Source organism: Rattus norvegicus, chromosome 11 (assembly GCF_021556685.1).
Source record: "Rattus norvegicus strain SHRSP/BbbUtx chromosome 11, alternate assembly SHRSP_T2T, whole genome shotgun sequence".
NCBI lineage: Eukaryota > Metazoa > Chordata > Mammalia > Rodentia > Muridae > Rattus > Rattus norvegicus.
This window is the reverse complement of record NC_141544.1, coordinates 13,806,488-13,834,173: the sequence shown is the minus strand read 5'-3', so window position 1 is coordinate 13,834,173 and position 27,686 is coordinate 13,806,488. Positions and strand designations below refer to the sequence as shown.

At 37.9% G+C, this 27,686-nt stretch overlaps 2 protein-coding genes across 8 annotated transcripts in view; one reads left to right on the top strand and one right to left on the bottom strand.

Annotated features, from left to right (window-relative positions):
- Arl13b (ARF like GTPase 13B) overlaps window positions 1-18,639 on the top strand; it is a 66,109-nt gene extending 47,470 nt beyond the window's left edge. For 3 of the 6 annotated variants that reach the window (XM_087576345.1, XM_087576346.1, XM_087576344.1), the window contains 5 exons: window positions 5,472-5,577; window positions 8,013-8,238; window positions 9,250-9,366; window positions 10,309-10,377; window positions 16,606-18,631. In XM_087576345.1, the coding sequence (XP_087432471.1) occupies window positions 5,472-5,577; window positions 8,013-8,238; window positions 9,250-9,366; window positions 10,309-10,377; window positions 16,606-16,682 (595 nt within the window). In that variant the 3' untranslated portion in view covers window positions 16,683-18,631. Of the gene's footprint in view, window positions 1-5,471; window positions 5,578-8,012; window positions 8,239-9,249; window positions 9,367-10,308; window positions 10,378-16,605 lie in introns of all 6 variants that reach the window. The other 3 variants (XM_087576347.1, XM_087576343.1, NM_001107101.1) reach the window with 2 other exon arrangements.
- The window catches only part of Stx19 (syntaxin 19), a 130,074-nt gene that overhangs the window by 9,117 nt on the left and 93,271 nt on the right, over window positions 1-27,686 (bottom strand). For both annotated transcript variants that reach the window (XM_087576892.1, XM_087576891.1), the window contains one exon: window positions 11,938-12,027. The gene's annotated coding sequence lies outside the window, so the exon portion shown is untranslated. The remainder of the gene's footprint in view (window positions 1-11,937; window positions 12,028-27,686) is intronic.

Genomic DNA, 27,686 nt, shown 5'->3' with positions numbered 1-27,686 from the left:
ATTTTGCTTCAGTGTGGGTACGTCTAAAGACATTTTTATTGGTTTTTGGGTAGGGTGGTATTAAACTATCTTTTGATGTTTAGGGAGCCTCAGCAAAGAGTTACTAGATTCAGTGTGTTGAAATGCAGTAGAATGGGAAGTTTGTCTCAACATAGAAAACCCTCAACACAGAACTAAGATGGTAGTGGATAGATTAATTCAAACCTGATCGTGAATATTTAATTTAATTTTATTAAAATGTTGCATTGTCTTGAGGTGTTCTTTTCATAGATTTACTTTATTCTATACATATGTGTGTATTTTTGTGGGATTGTACACATAAGTGCAAGTGTCCAGGGAGGAAAGCAGCATGGGATTCCCTGGAACTGGACTTACAGGCAGTTGTAAGCCACAAAACATGGGTGCTGAGAACTGAACTTGGGTGTTCTGGAAGGAACAGGCTCTTAACCACCAGACTGTCTCTCCGGGGCCAAGCATGAGTTTTTAGGCTCTTACTATCTTTCCACTGTATTTTGTACAATCATCCCTGGGTCTTGGGATTAGGAGGTGTCATACAGATGTCCCATTGAAAGTTGTGCATTCCATATGTGACAAGATGTACAGCTTTTCTGCATGTGAGTCCCCCAACAACTAGATCAGGGACTGTCCCTGACTCTGTTTGCCTACCTGTGGATTCTGTTTCCCTAACTGGGCTGTATTATCTGGCCTCAGTGGGGGCGGATGTGACTAATTCTACAGTGACTTCATATACCAGGGTCAGTTGGTACGCTGTGAGGCCTCCCCCTTCTCAGAGGAGAATTGGAGGGTAGATGAAGGGAGGGGCTGTATGAGGTGGGACTGAGAAGAGAAGAGGGAATGTGATCAGGATGTAAAGCAAATGAATGAATGAATAAATGAATAAATAAATGTGAAAAAGATATATTTTTTACTCTGTCTGAAGGGAAAGTATTTAAATTAAATTCACCAAGTTGAAAAATGATTGCAAAAATACTATTTCCTGATATTTATAAATTAAATTAGTACTGTAAGAAAGCGCTGAGATTTTAATAGAGTTACATGTAATACTCAGTCTTAAATTACTTTATTACTTTTTGTTTCATGTTGGAATGGGAGAAAATGAGAATTTTTTTAAAAGTAAATTCTTACAAGATTTGTAATTGAGCTGCCTTTGTAATATTAGTCTTCAATGTGCCTTTATGTTGCCTTTACGTTGTCCCTTACTCTTGGGACTTTGGGAGGCCTCATTAACATTGTGTAGAAAACCTTCTGGTGGTACATTTCATATAATCTAGAGATAGGACTTAGAGGAAAGAAATATGTGTGAAAATTATTCTCCAGCCACCAAATTCCAACAGACATAATCTTGCCCTTTTCTAGATCTCTCCTGATACCAGAAAATGGGATGGATAGGCTTTTTTATGTTTTCTTGTTTTTATAATTCCTTCTTTTGAGAGTTTTGTCCAACTTATTTTGATTATATTTGCCCACCTCGCAAATGGAGCCATTAGGTGTCCTACGTGGGCTTCCAAGCTCTATGTGGATGACTGAGTAGCTTATATAGTTTTCTGAGCTGCATGTAGGATGAGGTGGAGGACTTTCTGGGTCTCCGGGGTACATGCAGCATGACCAGCTCCTGATGAGAGATTCTGTGGGAAATTGTTGGCATTTTTATTAAGGAATAGAGTATAGTATTTTAATATGAAAATGGTATGCTATTTTTTAAACTTAAAATTGTTACTAATGATTGAGTACCAACAGTTACTGTTCTATATGTATGTTCATTTGTAGAGCATTTTCAGATGAACTACTTTCTCTGGTATTGAAAAAGCCCTATGAAGTGTGTGTTGTGATCTCACTTGCAGGAAGGCTGAGGCACAGAATTCTAGATTAAAGGCCATAAGATGTAGCAACACTAAAGTCTCCAAAGCTTGGCTTTCTACATCATGGAACATAGCTCATTAATATAGCAATGAACGATATTCTATGTTACAGGCTGATGGAGAACCATATCTTACTGTAAGAATTATTAGAACATATTAATAGGTTATGAGACATTTCCACACCTACATGTAATGTGCTTTGATCATATCCACCCTTCCTGAAAACCTCCTTTGTCCTGTTCCCTCAGCTTTCCTGTTCTTCCAGAGCACTTCTTTGACTTTCCCATCCTCCTTTATTTCTTCCCAACATATTACAGAAAATATGCAATCCTTCCTCTAATTGACTCATTTTGCTTAACATGATAACTTTTGGTTTTAGTCATTGTTTTTCAAATTGCATAATTTCTTTTATGAATGATTAAAACATTACTTTATATATGTGTTCATGCAGATTACAGTATAGATAAAATCTTTAATATATATATATATATATCTGGGTGAGCATCTAGGCTGATTCTATAACTTGGTTAATGTGACCAGTGTTGCAGTAAACAGGGTTCTGCAAGTGGATCTTTTGTGTGCACATTTTCTCTAGATATATACCCAAAGTGACATAGCTGAATCAGACAGTTGGATCTTTTTGTCTTTTTGTTTTGTTTTGTTTAGTTTTAATAACTCCCATAATTGGTTTCCACTGTAGCTGTACAAATTTGTATTCCTACCAGCTAGGACTATTTCCTGTTCTCTCACTTCTCACATTCTTGCCAGCCAGCATTTTGTTTGTTTTATGATAGTAACCATTGCAACTGTAGTGAGATAGAACTTTAATGTAGCTCTGATGGTGATGGTTTATATTTCTGTGAACACTAAAAATCTCAACGCTTCATTTGAATATCTGTACTTTAGAGAACTTGCCCGTTTTGTTTATCTAGTAGATCACTTTTTATTTTTCCTTACCTTTTTGGGTTCTTTATTTTTGATACCGCCTTCTGTCAGATGACAGCACGCAGGGCAATGATTCCCGTTCTACACATTTTCCTTTCACTTTGTTTATTGCTTTCTTTCCTCTGAGCAACTTTGATGTAATCCTCTTTGCAAATTCTTGCTTTCATTCCCAAAACGTTGCAATCCTGTTTGGGAAATTGTTTACCTAAGACCTTGAAGTATTCTCCTATGATTGCCTAAAGTGGGTTCAATTTTTTTCAATGATGTTTCTAAATCTTTTGAGCTGACCTTTTTTTTTTTTTTTTTTTAATGATTGAGAGATAGGTAAATCACAATCTGATGGATGTAGATGCATAGACTTGTTTTTAGTGGTCTATACTACCCTTTGAGTCATGTGTTTGTTTACTATGCTATACTGTTTGTATGTTTGTTTTTTTCTGTGTCACTTGAGCTCATTTTGAAATTAGGTGTTATCAAAAGCTAGAAGTATTCTTTTTGACTTTGACTTCTTTGACTATTTTGGGTCTTTATGTTTCTGTGTTAATTTGAGGTTTTCCTAGTTCTATGTTTGAGTATATTAATGAGGATTATATTGACTCTGTGGACTGTGCTCCACGGTATAGGCATTTCCCAGTTTTCTACCAGTCTTTGAGTATGGAAGCTCCCTCTCCTTGGATTACTTATTTCTGCAGCTTCCTACTTCAGTGTGATTTTTCTTGGAGCAATCCTGCTGACTTACTGTTTGCTTTAAAGGTCCATTTTCCAATCTTCATGTTTATATAATGTCTTTACATTTTTTCTGTTTATTTCTAGTTTTATTCTGTTATCTTTTCATAGGCATTCTCAAGTAGAATATTAATCGGCCATGAATGAAAGTATGCCACTTTTGCAAAATGAAATAGTTTAGAAATTTCACAGCAAAACCCATTAATGCTTGTTATAACACAAAGAAATGCTTCGTGAGTCCACATATAATAAGTACATGTGGAAATGCAGTGGTCACTACTGTGGCAGGTACTACAGTGCACATCATGTCTGTTTGTACCCTGGCATCTGCTCATACTCAGAATGGCTCTTGAACCTAGTGATCTCCCTGAGCAGCCTCTGAGCACTGCACCTACAAGGCATGCTGTCTTTGCAATTTGAGTTACTGGCTCTTACAAGAGTCTTTTGACCTTGTTTTTCATAGTTATATTTCTGTGTTGAAATTGCTGTATTTGTTCTCATGGAAATATATTAACCAGTTATAAGGAAGTACTACCCTAGTAATAACACCAGAACAGGAAGGTAGTGTAAACTTAAAACGTTAAAGATTATTAACAGTTAAGGTACTACAAGTAATAGAGGATTAAAGACTAAAAAAGGAAAAATGTTGATGAGAAAAAGAAAACAAAAAAGATCCACTTAAAGAATACAGCAGTAAGTTAACATAATTAGAAGAGGAAAAAACTTAATAGCCCTCTCAGCCAAAGTCCTGGGATTGGAACTGACTCCCTTTGATGTAATTTAATGGAGTCCCCCAGGTTCGAAGGGCCAGTAAGTTGTAGCTGAAACCAGTTGTCAGTCCTCACTCCTTCCACCCCAGCAATTTAGGTCAGTATCCAGGCTACTCCCCAGCTGTTTCCTGCCACACAGGTTAATTTAAAGTGGTGACTCTAAAGGGCTTGTTGTATGTGTAGCAGAGGTGTGGCCAGAGTCTGGCTGCCAGACCTCTTATTGCACATGGTTCCTCAGCAGTATGTGGAATGGCCAGGCAGTACCTGCTGCCTTCAGAGGCCCTCAGCCTGCAAGCCTGCAGGGCATGGCAAATACCCAAGCTGTGGTGTTTTTAGAATGCCCTTTGCCAGTGAAGGAAACAATTGAAACAGTGAATTCTAGGAAACAAAAGAGGCAGCCTGGGGACTGCTGCCTCTAGTTTCATTCCTCACAGTGGGGGACCATCCCACTGAGCCTCTCCCCCCTCTCCCCAGCCCCCATACCTCAGCCCACCCTCCCTGCTTAAACGTCACAGATGATTTGTCCCAGATACCCACCCTGCGTACAACTGTTTTTTAGTGGTGCCCCTCTTTATCACTGTTACATATACATGAACACATACATAAGGCCCTCAGCTGTGATCCTTCACCTTTTTTATTTTGGCTGCTAGAGCAGGTCAGTTCCTAGAAATAGGACCTTCCTCTAAATGGCTTCTGGTTAGAGCCATTGGAGTGTTTGCTGAGCTGGGCAATAGGCAAAATAACCCCCAATAGTAGGGTTTTAGGGAGTTTTACGGACAAGTGTCACACTGAGACCAAACTTTTGTTCTGGATTCACAGCTGAAGAAGCTTGGGTTTCTCCTGTAGTGAGAACTTCAGTCAGCTACTATTTATTACACATGTTGCTGGACCTTCACATTCATCCTATGATTGCAGCCTATTTGTTGCACTGACTTCTTACTCGGACACTGGGAGGCCACTCCATTTAGCCAGGGTTCTTCCTCCTCTTAGGATTTCTTTTAAAACCCAAGTGATTAATTTTTATAGAAGCATAGATTCTATTGCCAGCATGTTTTCTTGAAATGCTGCTCTAATTAATAGCCATAGATACTTAGAGTAAAGATGGTTCAGCACTTTTTCAAAGGAGTTTTCCCCCCCCTCCCACAAACAGAGAACAAGAACAGACGGAACTTGATGGGACCAGTGGTCTGGCAGAGATGGACTCAGGACCAGTTCTTACAAATCCTTTCCAACCCATAGCAGCTGTCATCATTGAGGTATGAGTTGTGACAAGTGGGATTTCTGTGTTAAATAATAAAGCTAGAACTTAGGCAAGGTGGTTAGGTGTTGGGACAACGGGCAGGGCAATTAAGGATTTGTCCAGAGAGCATTAATGCCTGCGACTCCATGCAGAGTGACCGTGTTCCACTCATAGTTCATACTGGGAGCTAGGGAATGGAGCGCAGTGACAGAACTAATGCTTTGCTTACATGGTTACTTGTAAAAGAGAGAAACGACCTCAAAATATACAGAATAAAAATAGAAGTTGATATGTCATAGTTACTGTTTTTTGATAAAACCTATTTTGCCATATTTTGTAGTACTAACATTTGATCTTTTTTGAACCAGTATTGATGTTACTTTTTCTTTGTGATCATGGAAAATAGAATTTAATGTTTATATTTTAAATTATATTATACTCATATATCCTATATTGACATAACAACTTTACAATGCAAACTACTGAAGCTACAAACCATAATGAAAAATAGCAGTTATTATATGTGCATTTAGAGATAGTTAAAATGCACAGTGAAAACTACAAACAATTAAAGTAAGTATATAGGCTCTAATACTGAAGGAGACACACCAGACACATAGTCCTGTGACTGTTTACTAGACTAAAAATTAATAAAAGAATAAAAAAATTCTGGGCATTAGATTACTGAAGGAAGGACTTTATTCCTAAAGATGGTATGACTATAAAGGTGTTTAATAATCTTCTTTAGTAATAACAAAAGTATAGTCGTATCAAAGTATGCTTGTTATACAGAACTGAGAAGGGGGCAGGTTAGGTTGCCTACTGCTGAGCAAGGAGGCAGGTCTAGCTACTCTCAGTAGAAGCAGTCTCTGTGGGAGCAATCTTCCAATCAGAAACAAGGGGCCTAGCATGTACTTTTTCTGTATATACTGTCAGTATTCTTATTTGGACCTGAGGAAGGCTTTTCCGTCCCTAGGGATGGAGATGGGGTGGGGAGAGGGTGTCCCTTTGCCATTCCTATGTAGTCTGAGGTACTGCAGTCCTGACAGGGCCGTGCCCATGCCAACAATAGATACTCACTCTCTTCCTATAATGATACAGCCATTGGAAAATATTAACATAATCGGGGGATCAGGGCGAGAGGTCAGGGGGTAAATTAACTTATCCAGAAGCATTAGGACCTGTGTTTAGATCCATAGAACCATGTAAAAAGCTGGGCAAAGAGGAATGTGCCTGTAACATACATGGTGGGAGATATAAAGACAGAGGATCTGGGTAGCTCATTAGCCAGCCTATATAGCCCAATTTAACTTTAGGGTCACTTAGAGGCCCTGTCTCAAGCCTCCTGCTGTCAGCCTCTAGACTTTACAAACACTTGTACATACACACACACACACACACACACACACACACACACACACGCACACACACACACACATGCACACACACATTAAGAAATATATATGTATAACATATGTAATAATATATGGTATATAATATATGTAGTATTTGCTATTATATACAGTATTATATATATTTGTCATTAATATCATATATCTGTCATATAAATCACAAACACACAGAAATGTTAATTCAGTTGATAAAAACAATAGGAGCATATATGTGTACAGATGTGGCTCCATTTTCCTCTTCTTCCCTCCAGATACTGCTGCACACCAGGCCCGGAAGGGTGAAGCAAAGTCTAGACTGGGTCTGGTTGGTCAGCAGGATCCCTGTGGAGGCAGGGTGGGGCTTTTCTGGAGGATTTTAGTGTTACAGTTCTCTTGCTATTTTAATGAAGCAGGTCTGTTAGAGGAGGTTCAGTGAAACAGCTTGTGGGCATGTACTTTTCTTGGGGTGAAGTAAGGGCTATTTATGGAGAGTGGGAAGGGGTTCTTCTTAGGTTGAAGTTTCATTGGCTGAGGTGTAAGGTTCTTGGGATACCTCATTTGCATGGAGAGCCATTCTGGGAAGTTGCACCTGTAATTTTTTCCAAAGATTCCATGGCATTTCTCAGGTAGAGAAATGGGGGTCGGGATCCCCAGATCAGGTAGGGAAGGAAGCCATGTTACCAAAGACAGTCCCCTACTTTGCAACGAGCTCAAGAAAGCTCTTCAGACGTGGCAGATTACAACCTCAGTAGTGAGGGGCAACATAGAGTCACACCCATGTATGTTTGTTGGTGTGTGTCTTTATGGGTATGGGAGAGGCTGAGAACATCTGTAAGTATAAATGGAATATGATCGTCTCTAGATTATGAAACTGCTGGTAGTATTTAGACTTTTGTCTGTAGTGAATATTTAGCTATGAATATGTTTTAATGGTAAAGTCCCAAATCAGTGTGCAAATCACAGTGACAACTGATTCACCAAAACTCTTGCTTGATTTCTTCCTTCAAATGATCTTAAAGGCCACCATTGTGTAAAGATAAATATATTTCATTTCTGTTAGAATGAAAAGAAACAGGAAAAAGAGAAAAAGAAGAAGACTGCGGAGAAGGACAGTGATGTTGGCCACCCAGAACATAAAGGGGAACAGGAGGGAGCAGAGTCGCAGAATGAGGCAGGTGGCTGCCTCAGGAACCCTCACAGGGATGTGGTAAATAGTTACAAGGAGGCACTGTCACAGCAACTGGACAACGAGGATGAGCTAGACCAACGAGTGTCAGAACCAGGTGGTAAGTTTGTCATTTCTTACTTTCCATCTGGAAAGGGAAGTTGATTTCATTTTATGATGTTCATAGAAACAGTTCCAGAGTACGGCACTTTCTAGTTCTGTTTTGATCCTACACAAACTAAGATCTCCACCTTTGCTCACTTTAAAAATAATTGTTTTCTATACTTATTTGTATTTTCTATATCTTTATAGGTTTCACCAATGTAGGTTGTTATTTATGTTACAGAGAGTTTTCATTGTAGAAATTGGTATGTATTTAATGAGAGGCATGTATATTTAAACAGAGGAAATAAATTATTTCATAACTTTTAGTTAAAATATTTTTATAACTACTGTAAACTTGTTTAATATACTGTAAAGTTTTATTTTTAGAATTTATACATTGATAATAGAGAGCCTTAAAATGTTGATATGTATTTCTGTGAGAATCCGTAATGTTTCTGTTTTTGTTTTTTTTAGGAATAAAAGATTCTACTAGGGTCTACCAATGTGATATTGGTTACATATATTGGACAAATCTTGTATAGGAATTATTTTAATGAGTAATGTGTTTAGAGTTGATTAGACTTTTAGTAATATTTCAAATGGTTATTTTGGAGTATTTTTCCTTAGAATCACTCGTTCTGCATATCTTTGCTGAGGAGAGTCACTGTCTTCCCCCTTTTTTGCATGCCTTTCTGAGTTTTCTGGAAACTCCTACACTTAGACAATTATAGTTGTTTAAACTGACTTTGAGTTTGGAAGAAATACCAATTAATTTTGGAATGGAAGAACTCTCTCCTTGAAATTGAAATAGGCTTTTGGCTGTGTTTCATTCATGAATCTCTGTCTGCCATCGAATGTGAATTCTTAGTATATAGAACTTCATATTTGGTTGTTGATAGTAATTCCCAAAGTTGAGTAGAAGCAATTATGGTGGTAATACTGCCAATACTCTCATTTTATTGTTTGTTTTTATATTATAGAAGTTCACTTTTTCGTGATATAAAGTTCCTTACCTATTTTCTTTTAGATAACAGTAAGAAGAAAACCAAGAAATTAAGAATGAAAAGGAGTCATCGGGTAGAACCAGTCAATACAGACGAGTCTGCTCCTAAGAGTCCCACGCCGCCCCCACCTCCCCCTCCTGGTGAGTACGTCCATCCTGATGCTGTATGTAGAAACACTGCTTTAAGCACTACAGAAAAGAAAAAAGGAAAGAAGAAATTAGATAGCTTTCACTTAGCATTTTCATTATTTTGTCAGGTTGTGAGGAAGAATCTTTTACTGCCTGTGTTATACAAACTTTGTTAACATTTCAGTGTTATTTTAATGATGAAATGGTTAGATGTATTAGCATAGCTTTACATAATAATTCCTATCTGTGATCAGATTCTATTTGAATTCACTATATTTCACATGGCTTAAGGGAATTGAAGTTTAGTGGTTTGGAAGCTAGAATGAGATTTTAAAGGATGGGTCTTTAATCATTTCATCCTAAAAGTTCTGTAAGTATGTGGTTTTCTCCATGTAAGTATAGTGTGCATATCTACACCTAAGATGATGCAGGGGTTCATTCATGTAAAGCTGTGGGTACAGCTACAGACAAACTGTAAGTAGCCTTCAGCACCCAGCAGAGTGTCCCGAGTCTTATAGTCGGTAAATATGTGTCAGTAAATAGTAAATACATGCATTCATAATCCCCTCATCATCTTGTTGCCAAAGCTTTCAATAGTAACAGTTTTGACTATGAACTTTTACAGGATTCATGTCTAGTGTTCCTTTTAACAAACAGCTCTTTTGGTCTCTGCTAGGCATTAGAATGGCAAGTAATAGATAGGTATCTGTGGTGGTAACAAGAGGGGTGAGTTTGTAATTAAAAGTGTGTTAAGAGCATGTTTGCCAGAGCCCATGTTAGCTTCCACTAGTGAGATGGTGCATGGAGAGATAACTGAAAATGTGTATGTCACTGTTCAGAATTGATCACTAACATGGAATGTTAAATATATTTTCTGTCAAGGGAGGGATCCTCTGAAAAGACCTTAACAAGTATTCATTTAACAGAGCTTCTAAATGTTTTTCTTTCCTTTAGTTGGCTGGGGAACCCCCAAAGTCACTAGACTTCCAAAACTTGAGCCTCTTGGTGAAACACGTCATAATGGTAATGCAAAAGGATCAGTTTTCAAGTATCATCTGTGCATACTACATCCACTTTTCTTTATCTTGTATCTTCAAGTTTTCAGGATTTTCTTTTTGGTAGCTTTCAGATCCACTATCATCTTTTCCATTATACTTTTCACTTTCATTTTACCTTATTTTTTAATTTTTAAATGTACCTTACACCTATATAATTTGATTTTTTTATCTCAGTATAAATATATGAAGACTCATTCTTGTGTTTATTCATGATAATCTTTTATTGAACCAATTATGAGAAAAGTTTTCCAGCAATTGTGGTTTTACTTACTATGATACAAAACTTGTCCAGCCATGTCTATGTTGAGTACGCTATGATAAGGAACATAATTGCTTTCTTTGCTCATTACACAATGTCCAGTTACCAACCATTAAAATGAAGTCTAGATCAACACAATGTATAAAATGAGAGACCAAATTAATAAACCAAATAAAATTAGGCTAAACAGAAATTCTCGCGAAGGCTTTATTGAATCTATTAAACACTCTTGATGAAATTGTTGTAGCTGTAATCCATTCAGTGCATTGCATTAGAACCCCAAGAAGTATAGCCTAGGAAAAGATAGGACTCACAGGCGGTGTTATTTCTGACTGGAAATAGAAGTTTGTATATTGTACCTAGAGTACAAAAGAGTAAGTCTAATTGTAGGTTAAGAGCATCCAGTAAGCTCCATCTGCTAACTTAATAGAACTTTGTTTTCTAAAGAAGATCACTTAGTAGAAAAAGACATTCAATGCTTAGAAAAAGTATTGCCAAAATCTCTACCCCATGTCAAACTGAAACATACTGTTCAAAAGTATTCAAGCCTACTTATTGCTTTCCTTATTAGAACACTGTGCAGGTTTCTACTTAATCATTAGTGGATATTAGGAGATGTGTATTTGTAGATGAGTTTCTTCTTAGCCTGTGTGACAGTACTGATTTTTACATTGTAATATTTTTATTGATGGGAAGTTAGGTCCTATTTTATTAGATAACCTGGCTTTAGTCATATTAAAATATACTATTAATATACCTTTTTGGTATTATAAAATAGTATTAAGAGTTTTTAATCTATATGTATATATATATTCATATATAGTAAAATAATTTCTCACAATATTTTTTCTTATTAAATTCAGTTTTTAAGCACCATTCTTAGTCATGATTCCCAATGCTATGACACGATACCAGACAAAACAGCTGACTAGAAGAAAATGTAGTTCAGTTCATGGCTACTGGAGGATTTTTTTCTCATGGGAGGCAAGCCATAGCAGAATGACTCAGTCTGGAGTAGAGAGCTGGCAGTGGCTACTTGATGACATGACAGCAGACACTGAACAGAGGGGACTCGATCCAGAACTAGAGCAGGGGTGGCCTTCAGAAGCTGTCCCTTATCACCTGTTCCATCTCCTGATGGTGCTAAAACAGTGTCACTGGCAGGAGTCCATGGACCCAGACACATAGGGACAGTTCTGAATGAAAATGTGACCCGCTACTTCTGGACCTGCTAGTTCATGTCCATCTCAGTGTAGATACACTTACTCTAAATTGAACAGTCCATGTAGTCTGACCAGTCCCCCAAAGTTCAGAGTTTCTTCTGAAATACAGGACAGTCTCTTAGTTGTGAGCCATCTAAAATAAAAAAGAAAGTTATGTACTTGGGAGTATAAAATGGCAGAGAATAAACATTCCTTTCCCAGATGGATCTGAAGCAAGACCAAAGCCTAGTAGGGCAAATATGAAATCCTGCAGGTATGTGTACACCATTCAGAGTACACAGTGGTATCATGTCAGCTCCACTCGTTTTATTCTGCCCTGCACCCATGGCTTCGCCATTTGCACCAAGTATAGCCTTTCTCTTGAGGTAGGTCCCCAGTGCTTGCAGTGTTCTTCGACAGACATCCTATGTTTTGGCATTTCCAGGGTATCAGCCTAGGTTTTGCCTTTGTGGCTTTGTGTTCCACACTGTCAGAAAATCTGCCACTGCTAAATATGCCCTTGCCTCAGGCTGCTCTGCACTTCCACAGAGCCTTCAATGATCTTGTGACTCTTGTACTCTTTATGCCTGCAATCCTTCACCACAAGGATAGTGACAAGTTCTGAAGACAGTTCTGAACTTTTATAGACTATGACTGTAGCACTCTGAGTGTCTCTGCCTTGCTACAAAATGTTTCTCTAGGAGGCATTTTACTGTAGGTCACCTTTTCTGTTCTCTCTTTGTAAATGAAAGTCTTTCAAGTGAGTTTGTACTTTTACATTCTAGGACCTTCTCTGTAGCTATTGGCTCCAGTTTACCCTTTCTATTATTACAGTGCATTGTATGAAGTGTGTAGCTTCTCTTTCATAGTCCTAATTCCTTTAGCAGTCAGGCCTACAGTGTGTGCACTTGCTCTGTGTTAAAAGCACTCCTTTTCCTTTCTAGATCAAACTGCTGCTTCTGTCTTTCTGTCCCACTCTGTGCTCTCTGCTCTTCTCTAAACTGGCTGGAAGAATCTAACAATAACCATTTCCTAGTTTGAATGTTAAACACCAAATGCAGTAGTTTATTACTTATGAATTCAGGATAAAGAGGACATGGTCAGATTCTTTGCATAATGTGGAACAAATGGCCTGTTATGCAATTCCAGTAGAGTGCTTGTTTCTTCTGAGCCCCATGCCCAGTGATGGAACACATCATTGTCTTATTATTCCACTGTTTTTCTCATCCTGCTGATGACTGGCAGAATTTCCATTGATCTGTATTTAGCATTCTAAGGTTTCTTTAGCCAGAAGATCCAAACTCTTTTGCGTCAATCCTAAAAACTAGATGTAAAGGTCTAAGAACTAGATAACCATATTCATCACAGCAAGGACTCCATTTCTCTGTTACTAATTTTCTATATGTTCCAGAGCCTTCAAAACGGCAGCACCACTAGTTCCCAGTTAATACATTAAAACATATGAGCTGGGGCAGGGCAGTTGTCATTTCAAACCTAAACAATAGCAGTGCACATTCATATCTGACATTGGCTAAAATTTCTATGTCAAGATGAATAAGACATGCATTTTACAAGAAAAAAATAGTCCCCCAATATACTGTAGGATCTAGGATGGTCAGTTCTTTAGTACAGAATTAGAGTTAACATTCAGACACTCTGTGGGCAGTAATGGAAAGTGGCATAAGAGCTGGGAATTCAAAGAATAAGAAGGGCAAGGAGAAACAGGATTCAGAAGTAAGTATGCCTATAATCCTAGCACCATTGAAGGCTGAGGCAGGAGGGTTGGGAGTTCCAGGTCAGCTTAAGCTACATGAGAGCCTATCTAAAGAAGAGAGACCAGAACAACAAAACGGAGATAGAAAAGAACAATAGTTTGCTTGAAAATGGTTTGTTTTGAAAATGGTTTGTTTGAAAATGAAAATAGTTTGTTTGAAAGCTATATAATGGGTAAGAAGGGATATTTTAAATGATAGAAAACATTGAAAATGGACTTCTGGCCTTTGTCTAAATACTGAAGGCCTTACATATTCTTGAAATATTAAGGCTTACTATTAGTAAATTTTAAAGAGCTAGTATTTATTTAATACATGGGCAAAATGTTACTTTGATGTACTTTATTAAAAAAATTCCTTTATGTGTCTGAGCGTTTGCCTGCAGGTATGTCTGTGTACCATGTGTGTGCATGTGGTAGTAAGAAAAGGGCATCAGATCCCCTAGAATTTCAGTTATAGATGTTTGTTGTGAGTCATCTATGGTTGCTAGGGAATGAACCCCAGTCCTTTGGAAGAGCAGCAGTGATCTGAGCCTCAGAGGCATCTACCCAACCCCTCTTCTTTTTATTGACTTTGAACACATTTCTGTTCCCATTATCTATAGAAGTATGTGCCCAGAATCTGATGACAGATACACAGTAGCTATGTGATATGTGATGAGCTAATGAATAATTAAAACCAAGTGCACATAGGCTGTGAATTCAACTGTACTGACCTGATTGAAAGCAGCTTGAGGGAGACTCTAATTTTGATTTTAGTCATCTGCTTTGGTAAGAACTTGATTGTTTCTATATCACTTTGATACTTACAAAGCTTTCTTTGTGTAACAGGTAGGACGGAGGCATTCAAACACATTAAATGAGAATCTGTGTTTTGTAAACACTTTCAATCTATATTTCATCAGTGTTGTATATACCACATTATGAAAAATGAATCAGAATTTCTGGTGGTCAAAAATATCAGCTATTACAAGTTAAAGAATATTGTCAAGCTTTAGATTCTGAAGGATAATAAAAATTTGTATATCCTTTTACTACTGCTCTCCAAATTTCATTGTAAAAATGTTTGATAACTGTTGCAGTAAAATTATAAAAAGTGCTGTCTTTTACCCTGCATTAGATTTGGCACCGTAGTGCCCCAAGATATCTAGTAGATATCTTCATCTCAGTCAGCAAAGCCTCTCGCCTGCTTTTCTCCATCCCATATCACACTGCTGATGGCTTCTCTCTGAGTCTGGCAGCAATCTCTCTACTCACCCAGTTCCCAGGGCAGGTTACCACCATGCTAGACATATGCATGACTCCAGCCACCACACACTGTCTTGAACTCAATTAAATCGCCACATGAAAGAACACACAACACAATAACCTCAGATCTAATTGATAAGATATAATTGCCCACCTAGACATACAAAGCCCTGTACACATCCATCCCTGAAGAACATTCATAACAACCTGTAAATGTGCAGAGAAGAATCTTAACATCCGCCTCCATGTTCTCTCCACTGCTTCTCCCTCACTCCAGTCTCCTGCTCCTTCTAAAACTTTTCTCCCATCCATCCTTCCTTCTTGTCCAATGACAGGCCTTATTCTATCTTTATCTGCCTTCACCTGTGTAGTTATCATCCTACAGATAACCACTATGAAAAGTTTAGGCAATTAAAATCCTCTGTCATATAGAATGATTCTGATTTTTGTAAACAACTGATACAAAGCCCACTACAAAAGATAGTAATTTTTCAGAAAAAAAAAGTCATGCTATGTATATGCATTTGGTCTTTTAATAAAAATATTTCTAAATTCACTAAAATAATTGGACACACCTTATAGTTTTGAGTGTAACAATAGTAACTGTAAGAGGAACCTACCATTGTGCTTGTACTATGAGCAGCAAAATCACATTAGGCAGGAGCTGAAGCTTTTGTGCCACTAAGCTGCAGAATCAAGATTTGAACTTTGGTCTGCCTGTAGTCTTGAAATGTGTACCTTAAGCTGTTAGGATTATACTATTACATTCATAGTGGTTTAGGGATCTTAGCAGTTGAATTTTTGTTTGGAATTTACAATTGCCTTGAAAATAATCCCCCATTGTGGTTTCTAATATATTTCTTTTAAATGTTCTTGAACACTTGTGCTTCTAAAATAATTTGAAGGTAATATACTAGAAAATAATTTATGATAACTTAAATATGGCATTAGGTTTTTAATCTAATTTGTGGCAAAGTAACAGATAGAGATTTGAGCCCAAGAGTTGTCGTAGCTCATTACATTGTGCTGCCAAGCCCAAAGATTGGAGTTTGATCCCCAGGTCCAATACAGTTGAAGGAGAGAACCAATTCCCATAAGTTGTTCATACACAAACATCAAAATAAACAACTGTAATATTTCTGAAAGAATATAAATTATTGTAAATGGAAGCAGAGTGCCTGGGAATATCTCTGCATAAGGAGTGCTTACCTAGTATACACAGGGCTCTGGATTCATTTCCCAATATTGCACATACTCAAAAGGAAAGATCATTTTATCCAATATAGTTACCAAACCACAGAATTGTTAGAAGCATTAGGTATACTTCCAGTCTGCTTCTCCTAAAATATGTAGACGTAGTGACCACTAGAAAGAATCCTGGTGTATATAAGTAGTGACAACTGAGGGCTTAGCAGCAGACAGTGTAGATTCTCAGTGTTTTTATATTTGTTTTCTAATGTGAATGTGTAGTACAACTATGTCTGTTTGGTACAACATTTTACCTGTCATTTAGAATTTACTCTGGTTATGTTTTGAATTCATTCTAATGTTCTTGGATTTAGTTTCTTCCTGTTTTCTGCCTTCCCCATCTATCCACTCATTTGAGAATTGCCTGCATCTCAAACTTTTAAAGATGATGGATGGAAAACAATTAGCAGTGAAATACCTGAGTACCATACTGTTTCACATGTTTCATTTTCCCTCTTTGTATAGATTTCTATGGGAAGCCGCTGCCTCCCCTGGCTGTGCGACAAAGACCTAATGGTGATGCTCAGGACATGATCTCATAACCAGGTCTGATGGGTTAGTCTTTTTCATATTAGCAAGGTGAACTGAGACCTTTCCCCAAAGCAGAAAAGCCCTGAATGCTGATGCCTGGGGCAAGACAACCATAATGATTTCAAGGATGAAAGAATACCCAAGAACTTGACCTGATAATTTACTTCTCCATGTTATATGGTTAAAGCAGAAAGGAAACAAAATGACCAGTAGCTGACAAGAGCATCTGGCCAAGTTAGCTAGTCATGTTATTGATTCTTTGGTTTACACATCCTGACTTTTGGACATACTCCTGAAGAAACACCTCAGAAGTTGAGCCAGTGGACTCTACATACCTGATTATTTAATAATCTGTATTTCTATGCATTAAACATGTTTTATAAGGTACATGTACATGAAAGGGGAATTCCTGGGAATTTATAACCTAAATTTTAACTATTTTTATATTTTTTCTAAACCTTTTGTTTAAGTTTGCTATTGTATTGACTACACACTCTCTACAGATGCTCTGTTTAAACTGTCCGGATAGAAAGTTGATTTACTGAACACATATGAAGTATACAAGAAGGTATGCTTTGTGATAACATTGTTTCTAAAATGTACACTCTGTCTTGATGTAATTTTAAAATGTTACTATTTTAAAAAGCAAAATATCTGCTCTTTAATCTACCAAATTACATGATTTGAAAGTGTTACCCAAAGAGAGGATTCAGTTGTCATTTGTTTTCCTTGGTGATGACCTCAATAAATGTTAAGACATCTGAGATATTTTTAAGAAAACAACTAAATTTGTTAATTGGTAAAAAATGTGTCCTGTGAGATATGACTCAAAGTCCTGATAGAGAGCACTAAGGGACAAGGCATTTCCTGAGCTCAGGGGCCCTCTCCATGTTCTGTTAGCAGCTTTATTGACCACTTAGGGTTGTTTCCCTTCGTCCATGCCTTGAAATTAAAGTAAGAAGACTTATAAAGGCTCCTGCAGGTCTAGAGACTTCAGGTTTACAACCAGTATAGTCATACGAATGAAAATGTTGGCTCAAGTCCTTTCATAAAGAACTAGTTCTAACATGACTTTTTAATTTAGATGACGACACTTGTTCTGCTCTTGAATGTCATTCATAAGGCTCTCTATCCATCTGCCCTTTACCAACCTTGAGAGATAGTTTGGTAATGATTTATAATGTAATATTCAATGGAAGGCATGCTTTAGGTCAAGGTGACAATAACAAGGATCAAGTCTCTTATCCCCCTGTTAAGATCGGTACCATATACCGGCAATGGATATACTCTGCTTCTGAACGTAAAGTCTCCTAAGGCAGACTGATTTGATCATTTGCCTTTTAAATGTTTAAATGTATTGTATTCACAGTTTAGCTCTTCTGACCTGGACTAGTCGGCTGACATGATGCTACTCATCACTAGTAGAGTTTCTCTGAGTTTGGGCATGGTACTACCTCTCACACTGAAGGATAAAAAAAGGTTTAATTTCTATGCAAAGCCCATATGTAGAATTAGCAGGTGGCTCAGATAGCAGAATCACAAGACAGGATGTAAATTCTGAACTGGATTTTAGAGGAAAAAATGTTCATCTTCTTGGTTCATTTTGTAATATTTAAATTCCCTTTTAAAACTGAACTTATACTTTTGCTATCTTTTAATGTTCATCTGTTTTGAAGATATTCTTGCTTCCTACCAATGTTTACTGTAAAGTACAATAATTACCGACTCTAGTTCATGATAACCGTTTTGAAATTGAATGTAACATAAACCAGAATTGATGTTTTCTATGGCACTCCCAAAAAATTAATGTTTTCTTAAAGCTGTATAAAAAATCCTTTAAAAACTGTTTTGTAAATCCTGTCAGATTTTAATATTTCAGTGCTTATTTTGTTATATTATACATTTTCATTTTATTCATCATGAATTATAACATTTCACACAATAAAATTTATTTACAATATACCATTTCTCAATTTTTTTAAAGATATATTTATTTATTTTACATATATATGAGTACACTGTAGCTGTCTTCAGACACATCAGAAGAGGGTATCTGATCCCATTACAAATGGTTGTAAGCCACCATGTAGTTGCTGGGAATTCAACTCAGTACCTCTGGAAGAGCAGTCAGTTATCATATAAAACAAGAAAAAGTATGTTACTTTAGTCTATCAACACAACTCTTTCCACAGTGATAACAAAAAAAATCATCTGATTAGCTAAAGAAAATCATTTAAAAACCACCAAATAAAAAGAGAAATAAATGGTGGCTGGAAAGATGGCTCAGCAGTTAAGAACACTGACTGCTCTTCCAGAGGTACTGAATTAGCAGGTGGCTCAGATAGCAGAATCACAAGACAGGACGTAAATTCTGAACTGGATTTTAGAGGAAAAAGTGCTTATCTTCTTAGTTCATTTTGTAATATTTAAATTCCCTTTTAAAACTGAACTTATACTTTTGCTATCTTTTAATGTTCATCTATTTTGAAGATATTCTTGCTTCCTACCAGTGTTTACTGTAAAGTACAATAATTACCGACTCTAGTTCATGATAACCGTTTTGTAAATCCTGTCAGATTTTAATATTTCAGTGCTTATTTTGTTATGTTAAAAATTTTTAAAATTATTTTAATTTGATGCTCATAGTCATACATTGATATTTTCTTGGTTCATTCTGATACAGTTACCTTAGAAAAGATGTTTAATAAAACACAAAAGATTTTACCTTAACCTTACTAGGGACTATAGATTGTACCTGAAAAAAAATACAGAATGGAAATTCAATAAATTAGGATTTAAACTGAGTCAACAAAAAAAAAAAAATCAAACTACAAAGGGTTCAGATCAGAGGAGATAAATTACAAGTTCTTAGTGGTTTTCAAAAACTATTGGGAAAATGTAGAGGGCCGCAATAACATTCGCCACCACTAGATGGCGCTGGCTTCCACTGCGCTCCACGTGGAAGGCCAGGATAGCCTCCGCCATTACAAGATGGCGCCAGCCTTCGCCACGCTAGCCGGCCCCCCTTTCAGGAAGTTAACTGTGCGCATGTGCAAGAGTGCCTTCGTGCCAGGTCTTTGCCCACTCCTGGGCGTGCCTTATGAGATCATGGGTAACAACCAATCAGGTGTGGGTGCGCCGCACTAGGGTTTTATAAGCGTGCCATGTTGGCGCGGCGTGGCTTTTCCTCTTCTAAGATTAAAAAGGTTGGTCACAGTAAGGATTTCTAAATGTCCGCGTGCTTCTTGCTGGCGGAAAGTCACGCGTGGGACATTTGGTGCCGAGAACCCGGGACACAAAAAAGCTACATCATCGCCGGTGCCAAGAGGAAGCCCCGTTTCACGGAAGAAATCCAGAAGCTGTGGAATGCTGGTAAAACTCTGAGAGACTATGTTTAGCCTTGATCTGTTCCAGCTCAGTCCTCTGCCGGACGCAGCAGGAGCCGCTATGGTTGCTCTGGCAGCCCTCGGGTTGTTTCTATTGACCTTTGAGTTTCTAGTTACCGCCAAACGGCGTCAGAGGTCGCGTGGGAACTGCCCAGCTGTAACAGCAAAGCGGAGAGTGTTGGGGGAAGGGCAAGGCGACAGAGTGTCAGAAACAGAGGGTAGTGAAAAGTTGCAACGAGAAAAGGATCCTGACCGATCTCAAGCACCAGACCCTTCCAATTCGGAAGCGAAAGATTGGGGAAAGAACGCCCCGGGTGAGGAGAAGGGAGGAGATAAAAGGAACACAACATTTTGGGAGAAAAATTTTGTCTTTGTGCCTGTTAGAAGTGTGCTTAAGCTCCAGCGCCGGCTCTGGGGACGCCGCGTCCCTGCGCTGACGCAACAGCTTTACAGAGTCATACTGATCAGATTTGATAGAGGTAGACGGCCTGAAAATTTATTCAGGAGAATCAAACAAAAGGACATCTCAGTGCCCGTGCACAGCCTGATGGAGTTAATGTAATTGGGTTGTGAGTAAATATATTCAGGGCTATGTTTCACTTCCATACCATTGGCGAATGTCAGTCGTACTGCTCAGATAATATATCTCAGTATCTTACAGGAATTGGGTTTCAACACGTTGGTGGACTAGTCCAGGAATTGAGACAATCCATCGCCCATATCGACTCCTCGAGTGGATAGTCACCGTGAACACCATCTGGTTTTTTCCCTATTTGTCTATTGTTTGTCTCTGGTGCACCAGGATGTCCCATGTCTGTCAGTGTATGTCTGTGGTTTTTATTTCTCGTTGTTTAAATGTTTTATGTTTCATGTTCAAAAGAAAAAATGGTAAAAACTTTATCTGCCGGTCGTGCACACCTTGACTTGGTTTTAACTCATTTCAAAAAGGAACATATGAATAAAAAACAGTTTCAATCAGGTCTTTGAAGCCCTGTGCCTGGAGTCAGGTGTCTAGATTGGCTGGAGAAGCTGCCCAGAGGCTAAGCGTCTACACGAGCTGATCTTAAAAGCGCCAACAGCTTCTCAGCTTCTTCATACAAGAGTTGATAGCTGTTTCTCTTAGAAAAATCCCTGACTTATTACTTGACTCAACAGGTGACAAGGTGCTTCTCTTAAAATCATAGCAAAAAGGTAAAAATGGTGTTTGGGCTAAATATTAAAGATAGGTGTAGCCACTTCAATTTTGTTTCTCATTGGTTTTAAATGTATAAATATGCTCTACTTGCCTTGGTTATGGACTATTGGCTTTCAAGCTATTGGATATGGTTATAAGGGTATAATATTGGTAACAGAAAGTTGACATAAAGCTAGTAATCTGGATGGAGTCATTCTAGATAGCGTGTGACATGGGCCAACCTAGGGAGACAGGTCTAAATTGAGGTAATGTTTTTATGGAATTCTTATTCTAGGAACCAGGCTTCTAAAAGAATTTAGGACATTGTCTCTTTGTTGAGGTATTGGAGACCGCACCATTGTGCATCCAAATGTAAGAATTGACAGTCAAACTGTGTAACATAATAGATAGAACTGGGGTGCCTTGGAGACTAGATTGTTTGTTGGAGGTTGAGTTTTGCTTTCCAAAGTTGTGGCTTGCCCTGAAGTTATCTGTATTCTAATGCTAACTTCCACTGCCCTAAGGACAGCTGCCTAGTCACGTACTCAGAACTCAGGTGACCTCGTGGCTGTGTTCTGGTGTTACAAAGAGAACTTAAAGATTGTGATTTAGGATTGCCAGTGTTACATTGACTAACTCAAACTTATTTTTAATTAAGGAAAAATCAAACAGGTAGAGATTGTTACAAGATTTACGAAGGATTGATGAGGTTTTGGAACTTGTGAGAACATTACATCCAGTTTACTTACTCCAACTGCCATTTCAGGATAGATTTAGAGGATTGCTAACAGCCTCATATTAGGTAATTTTGTTGCTTCAGTGTAAGAAGTTAGAACTTAAATCTTTCAATGTATATGGAAATTTTTACTACAAACCTTTGCTCTCAAAATGAGCTTTAATATTTGGGAAGTAGCTGTTAGACTACTCCAGATAAGAATATTTGAAGCTAATTTTAAGCTTCTAAGGATATGTTAATTGGCCAAGTACCTCACCCTACTAGAGGACTTAGGTCTTTGTTATGCACATTGGAGATAAAGCTTCAGCTGTGTTAGTACAGAGTTGTGGACTAAAGTCATGGAAGTATTTTGAAAAGAAACCTGATAAAACATATCTTATTCCAAACAACAGTTAATTGGTTATTACAAAATACTGAAATTTGGCCTATTACATATACACATTTTTCAGGCAAAATTGATAATTTTACTCTTTACATGCTTTTGTACTTCCTGTATATTTGTGCATACAACCCATAGGAAATGCGCTTACTCTATATAGGTTCATCTAATGAAAAGGCTACAGGTATGATTAGATCACTTGTTTATTCTCTTGAGTTTCTATTGCTTCAACACAGATTATTAAATTCCGTAGTTTAGCCACTGTTTTTAAATCAAACTTTCTATTCACATACTGATAGCCAATGTGTGGCTTGTGGTTTACAATTGATTTCAATTACTTAATGCTTTATTAGAGACAGGTTTTCTACTTAAAATCAGTGATTTCAGTATAAATTGTCTGACAACTCACTGTCCTTTCAGTGTTCTGGCTCAGATAACTAAACAAAACCATAGAACCAGCTCTTTAAAAATGGTAATGGAGTTGTTAACACACCCTCACGAAAAGAGGAAGACTCCATTTGCTTGTTTTCAATTCCCAGCCTCACCCTGCCAGCTCAGGGATTTCTAGTATGACTAAATCTGGACAATATTTACAAGATTTGGCATTTCTAATTAATGCTTATGTTTAGAAATATAAAGTTTGTGAGATGCTGGAGACAGTAATTTGGTATACAAGTCAATTTATAAATACAAGTGCTCAGTGTCCTCAATTTAATCCTCGAGGACTTACCTTAATAAATAATATCTTTACTATATCTTAATAAATAAAAAGGGGGAGTTATCCCTGTATGCTAAATAATGCTCCTTTTATTTCAATTTTAAAATTTTGGATGCCAAAGTTTATGGCACCCTACAACTAGGCATACTTCTGCCTAGGTGAAATAGAGAGATCCACTTATTGACATGATCCTGTCCAGATATTTTATATGGGGAAGAGGGAATGTTTGTGTTTTTTCTACAGGATGCTACAAGAGTGTGCCAGCTGCCTGAGTGGCTGGTGAGACTTGCTGATCCTGGTTGCATGAAGATTCAACTCTCCTGGTTCGGGTCCCTGGAGTCATTCCTCTGCCCTGAGAGGAAGATGGAAGATCCCCTTCATCTTTTGTCATCACAGAGATTTTGCCGTTGCTACAGTCAGTGTTACCACTGCGTGTGTCCCGTCCCACTGTGGCCTGCTCTCTGACCCTCTGTGCACTGCTGCTTGCTGGAGAAGACTGGACTCCAGCTGTTACCCCTGTCCCTTCATTTTCCCTGGTGACTCTTGCTGCCTTAACTGGTCATTTTACAGACTGTAGCTTTACAGGGATGCTACCTGTGTAAAGCTACAGTGACTGGAGAACTCTGTCCTGGTTATACAGATCTCAGAAATGGTTCCATTGTCTGCTGGTTGTTCCAGAGAAAAATGACTGATCCTGAACTGTCCTGGAAAAGACCTTGACACTTTCGCTGCTATTGTAGCAGCCATTACTGCTGCAGACATTGTGTCTGCAGTGTCTGGAGTTATCCTCCCCCAATCTACTGTTAGACAAGTACAGTGGGTGAACTTTCTGGAGTAGTTACTAACAATTGGGGATTCTAAATTTTATCATAGGAGTGGCTTGACTTCGGCCCTTGGTGGTAACAGCTGAGGACGACCAAATGAGGTGCCCACTACTTATCGGGAATGGCTCTGTTTGATGCAGCCCTATGCTGTGGATCAGTATTTATACCATGGTTGGTTTGCAAACTCAGATCTCAACAGAAACGTGACAAGACCGTTCACTCAAGCACTTGTGGCCATTGTACAAAGGGCCTCACCTGGAATTTGGTATCTTGCACAGGACTTTCTCTGTATCTGAGTTCTCTGCTCCTGCACCCCATGGATCTGTGCATCCATTGCACTGGGATGAGAGAGACTCAGTGATCCTTTGATCAGCCCTTGCACATCGCTGGGGTTTCCTCATTGCACGCGATAGGGTGATCATGACTGCTATAAAATTATATAAATTATAAGGGTGAGATGTAGAGGGCCGCAATAACATTCGCCACCACTAGATGGCGCTGGCTTCCACTGCGCCCCACGTGGAAGGCCAGGATAGCCTCCGCCATTACAAGATGGCACCAGCCTTCGCCGCGCTAGCCGGCCCCCCTTTCAGGAAGTTAACTGTGCGCATGTGCAAGAGTGCCTTCGTGCCAGGTCTTTGCCCACTCTGGGGCGTGCCTTATGAGATCATGGGTAACAACCAATCAGGTGTGGGTGCGCCGCACTAGGGTTTTATAAGCGCGCCATGTTGGCGCGGCGGGGCTTTTCCTCTTCTAAGATTAAAAAGGTTGGTCACAGTAAGGATTTCTAAATGTCCGTGTGCTTCTTGCTGGCGGAAAGTCGCGCGCGGGACAGGAAAATAACTGGTTACACTCTTATTATTAGATTAACTACTCAAGAGTTAAGTATTTGTTTCAAGCCCTGCAAAGTGGCTAAAATTTAAATATTCCACAAAAATTTACAGCTGAAGCAGAAAGAGAATTGGCCCAGGTACAATAGAGATTACAAGATGCCTGTGTGGACAGATTAGACCCTAAGCATGACTATTTTAATATTTTAGAATTGATTTTTTAGCATAAGAACAGACTAAAAGCTTAAAACCTATATAGAAAAGGTTTCTGAATTATTAAATGCAGACTAAGACTTTGTCAATTGGCAGGAATTGATCCAACAGAGATTGTCGTTCCATATACAAAGGCTCAAATTACAAAATTATGGATGATTGATGATAACTGGTGGTCAGTTTGCAGTAATTACTAAGGAAATATTAACAATAACTAGACCAGTTTATAACAAGGACATAGTGGTTTCGCCTACAGATAGTTAAAAAATTTTTACCAAATCCTTTGAGCTTTAACATTTAACACTGATGCAAATAAATTAGGAATGGCAGGTTATAAATCAGGGATCATAATTAAAGTAGTTCAAAATCTCTATTCTGTTCAAAATCTGAATTATATAAAATTCTCATGATATTAGGTTTTCCTGAAACTCTCAACATAATTACTGATTCTCAATATGAGAGGGAGTTGTTTTGCATATAGAAACTGCTGAATATTTTCCTGTTAACTCAGAATTAACCTTATAATTTATGGAACTGCAACAGACAATTAGAGACAGGAATTACCCATTGTATATAACTCATAATCACTCTCATACTGGATTGCCCAGACCAGTAATATATATGAAGTATATCAATTTTTAATATGAAATGTATCCAAAGTATCAAGATTTCATGAAATATACAACATTAATAGTAAAGGTTTAAATGTTTTCAGTAACGTGCAAAAAGCTAAAGAAATTATTATTTAAACCTGTCTTAGTTGTTCCTTTTATAATCAAATTCCTTTACCTGCAGGCAGTAATCTTAATTGGGAACAAAGAAATGAGATTTCGCAAGTGGATGTATTTAACAGAATTTGGAAAGCTAAAAATATACATTGTACTATACTTATTTAGGTTTATAATGGGAAACTGCTGTAAGCTCTGAAAGGGCAGATTCTATAATCACCCATTTATTAGAAACAATAGATATGGGGATATCATTGTAAATTAAAACTAATAATGCTCCCACTTATATTTCTAGTATCAAGCTTTTACATGATGTAAAACATATTACAGTTATTCCTCATAATCCTACAGGACAAGCAATTGTGCAAAGATGTAATTAAAAGTGATGTTTTTAAAACAAAAAGGGGGAATTAAATGCCTTATTATCTTTAAATTTTTAAATGCTAATGAAACAGAAACAACAGCTGCTAAAAGGCATTGGATTATAGAAAAATTTTGCTTAATTAAATGATCTTGTATATTACAAGGATGGCTTAAATTAGAATCGAAAGCAGGAAAGGTATGATGGCATCAATGTTATGTTTTTGTTTCTACAAGAGAAGAAAATTGTGCATCCCACCAAAACTAATTAAAATTTGACCTGAGCAAGAGAAGAGTCATGGAAGACTTGGCTGCTGACATGAATAGCATGGGAGGTATTTAGGAAGGAGGTAGCCATGGAGTTTAGGAGAGAGTTGGCTGAGAGAGAGAGAGGAGAGGAGAGGAGAAGAGAAGAGAAAAGAGGAGAGAGAGAGGAGGTGGGAGATAGAGTGTGTTAGTTGGAGAGGAGATGGCTTGCCTTTAGTTATATTTAGTGAGTGCAGGATTTGTTCAAGGTGTATAATGTTGAGGACTTCAGGACAGTTAATGAATTCATGGGAATCCATTGGAGGTGGATGTGTGGCAGTCATTTGGGCAGAAGAAAAGTAGGAATGTGAGAAGAGAGAGAGATGGGATTTTTGGGGAACCATTCATCTTGAGGGAACAGGAACCAGAGGGTAAGGATGAGTCTTAAAAGTGGGGTGGCAGTTCCACAGGCTGTCATGTTGGTGTGACTTTTCTTTGTTGATAATGGGAGGGCTCTGTTGATGTCCAGGTTCTGTGGGATCATCTAATGCTAGGGGAAAAAAACCAAGATTTTGAAGCAGGCAGTTGATCCTCCTACATGGGACAGCTTTAGAATTGGCCAAGGATGGAGAACAGTAGTTTGTCTGGAAAATCTGTGAACACTCCTTGTTTCTCACCATGATGCCTGTAATAACTATACTAGTCATATGGACAAATCAAACTTACTGGGAATGTATTGCTAATCCTCCGATTAACGGAGGAGTAAGTTGGGGATACATGGCTATTCCTGTGGTGACCAATAACTCTTCTTGGCTACCTGGTCCTTATGACTATCGTGGATCTTCTCAACCAGCACAGGAGGGTAAGGAAATTGTAAATTTTACTGTGAGAATAAAAGGAATTCTTATTCATATGGGATATGAAATTTATTGCTTAAATATAACTTCTCAATTTGGTTATCTAGAATTGATCATGGTACTACCCAGAATTCTTACAGAAAACTACATATACTATGAGCATTTAGAGTCGAGGGACAAAAGATTAATGCCATTGGTTCCATAAATTTACTACTTGCAAACTGTGGATTACTAACAAGGAATCTGATTGGCTATATTGGCAGCCATGTTAAATAAGTCTTTGGTTGGAGCCCTTATGAATCCCCTTGATGACTGTGCTCTCACTCAGAATTGAAATGGCAATGGTCCAATCAAATAAAATGGTGGAAGTTGTCTCTGCTTTTAGAGACTCTATTGAATGGTTATGTCAGATCCTCTATCACAATTTTGTAATTCTATTCAGACTAATTTGTGGAAATTAGCATGTTATTTTCACCAATTTGAAGCATGGGTTGGAAAGTTGGAATTTTAATAATGATAAATCTCATTCATCCTTTAATTTGGAACAAAATCACACTTTTATGG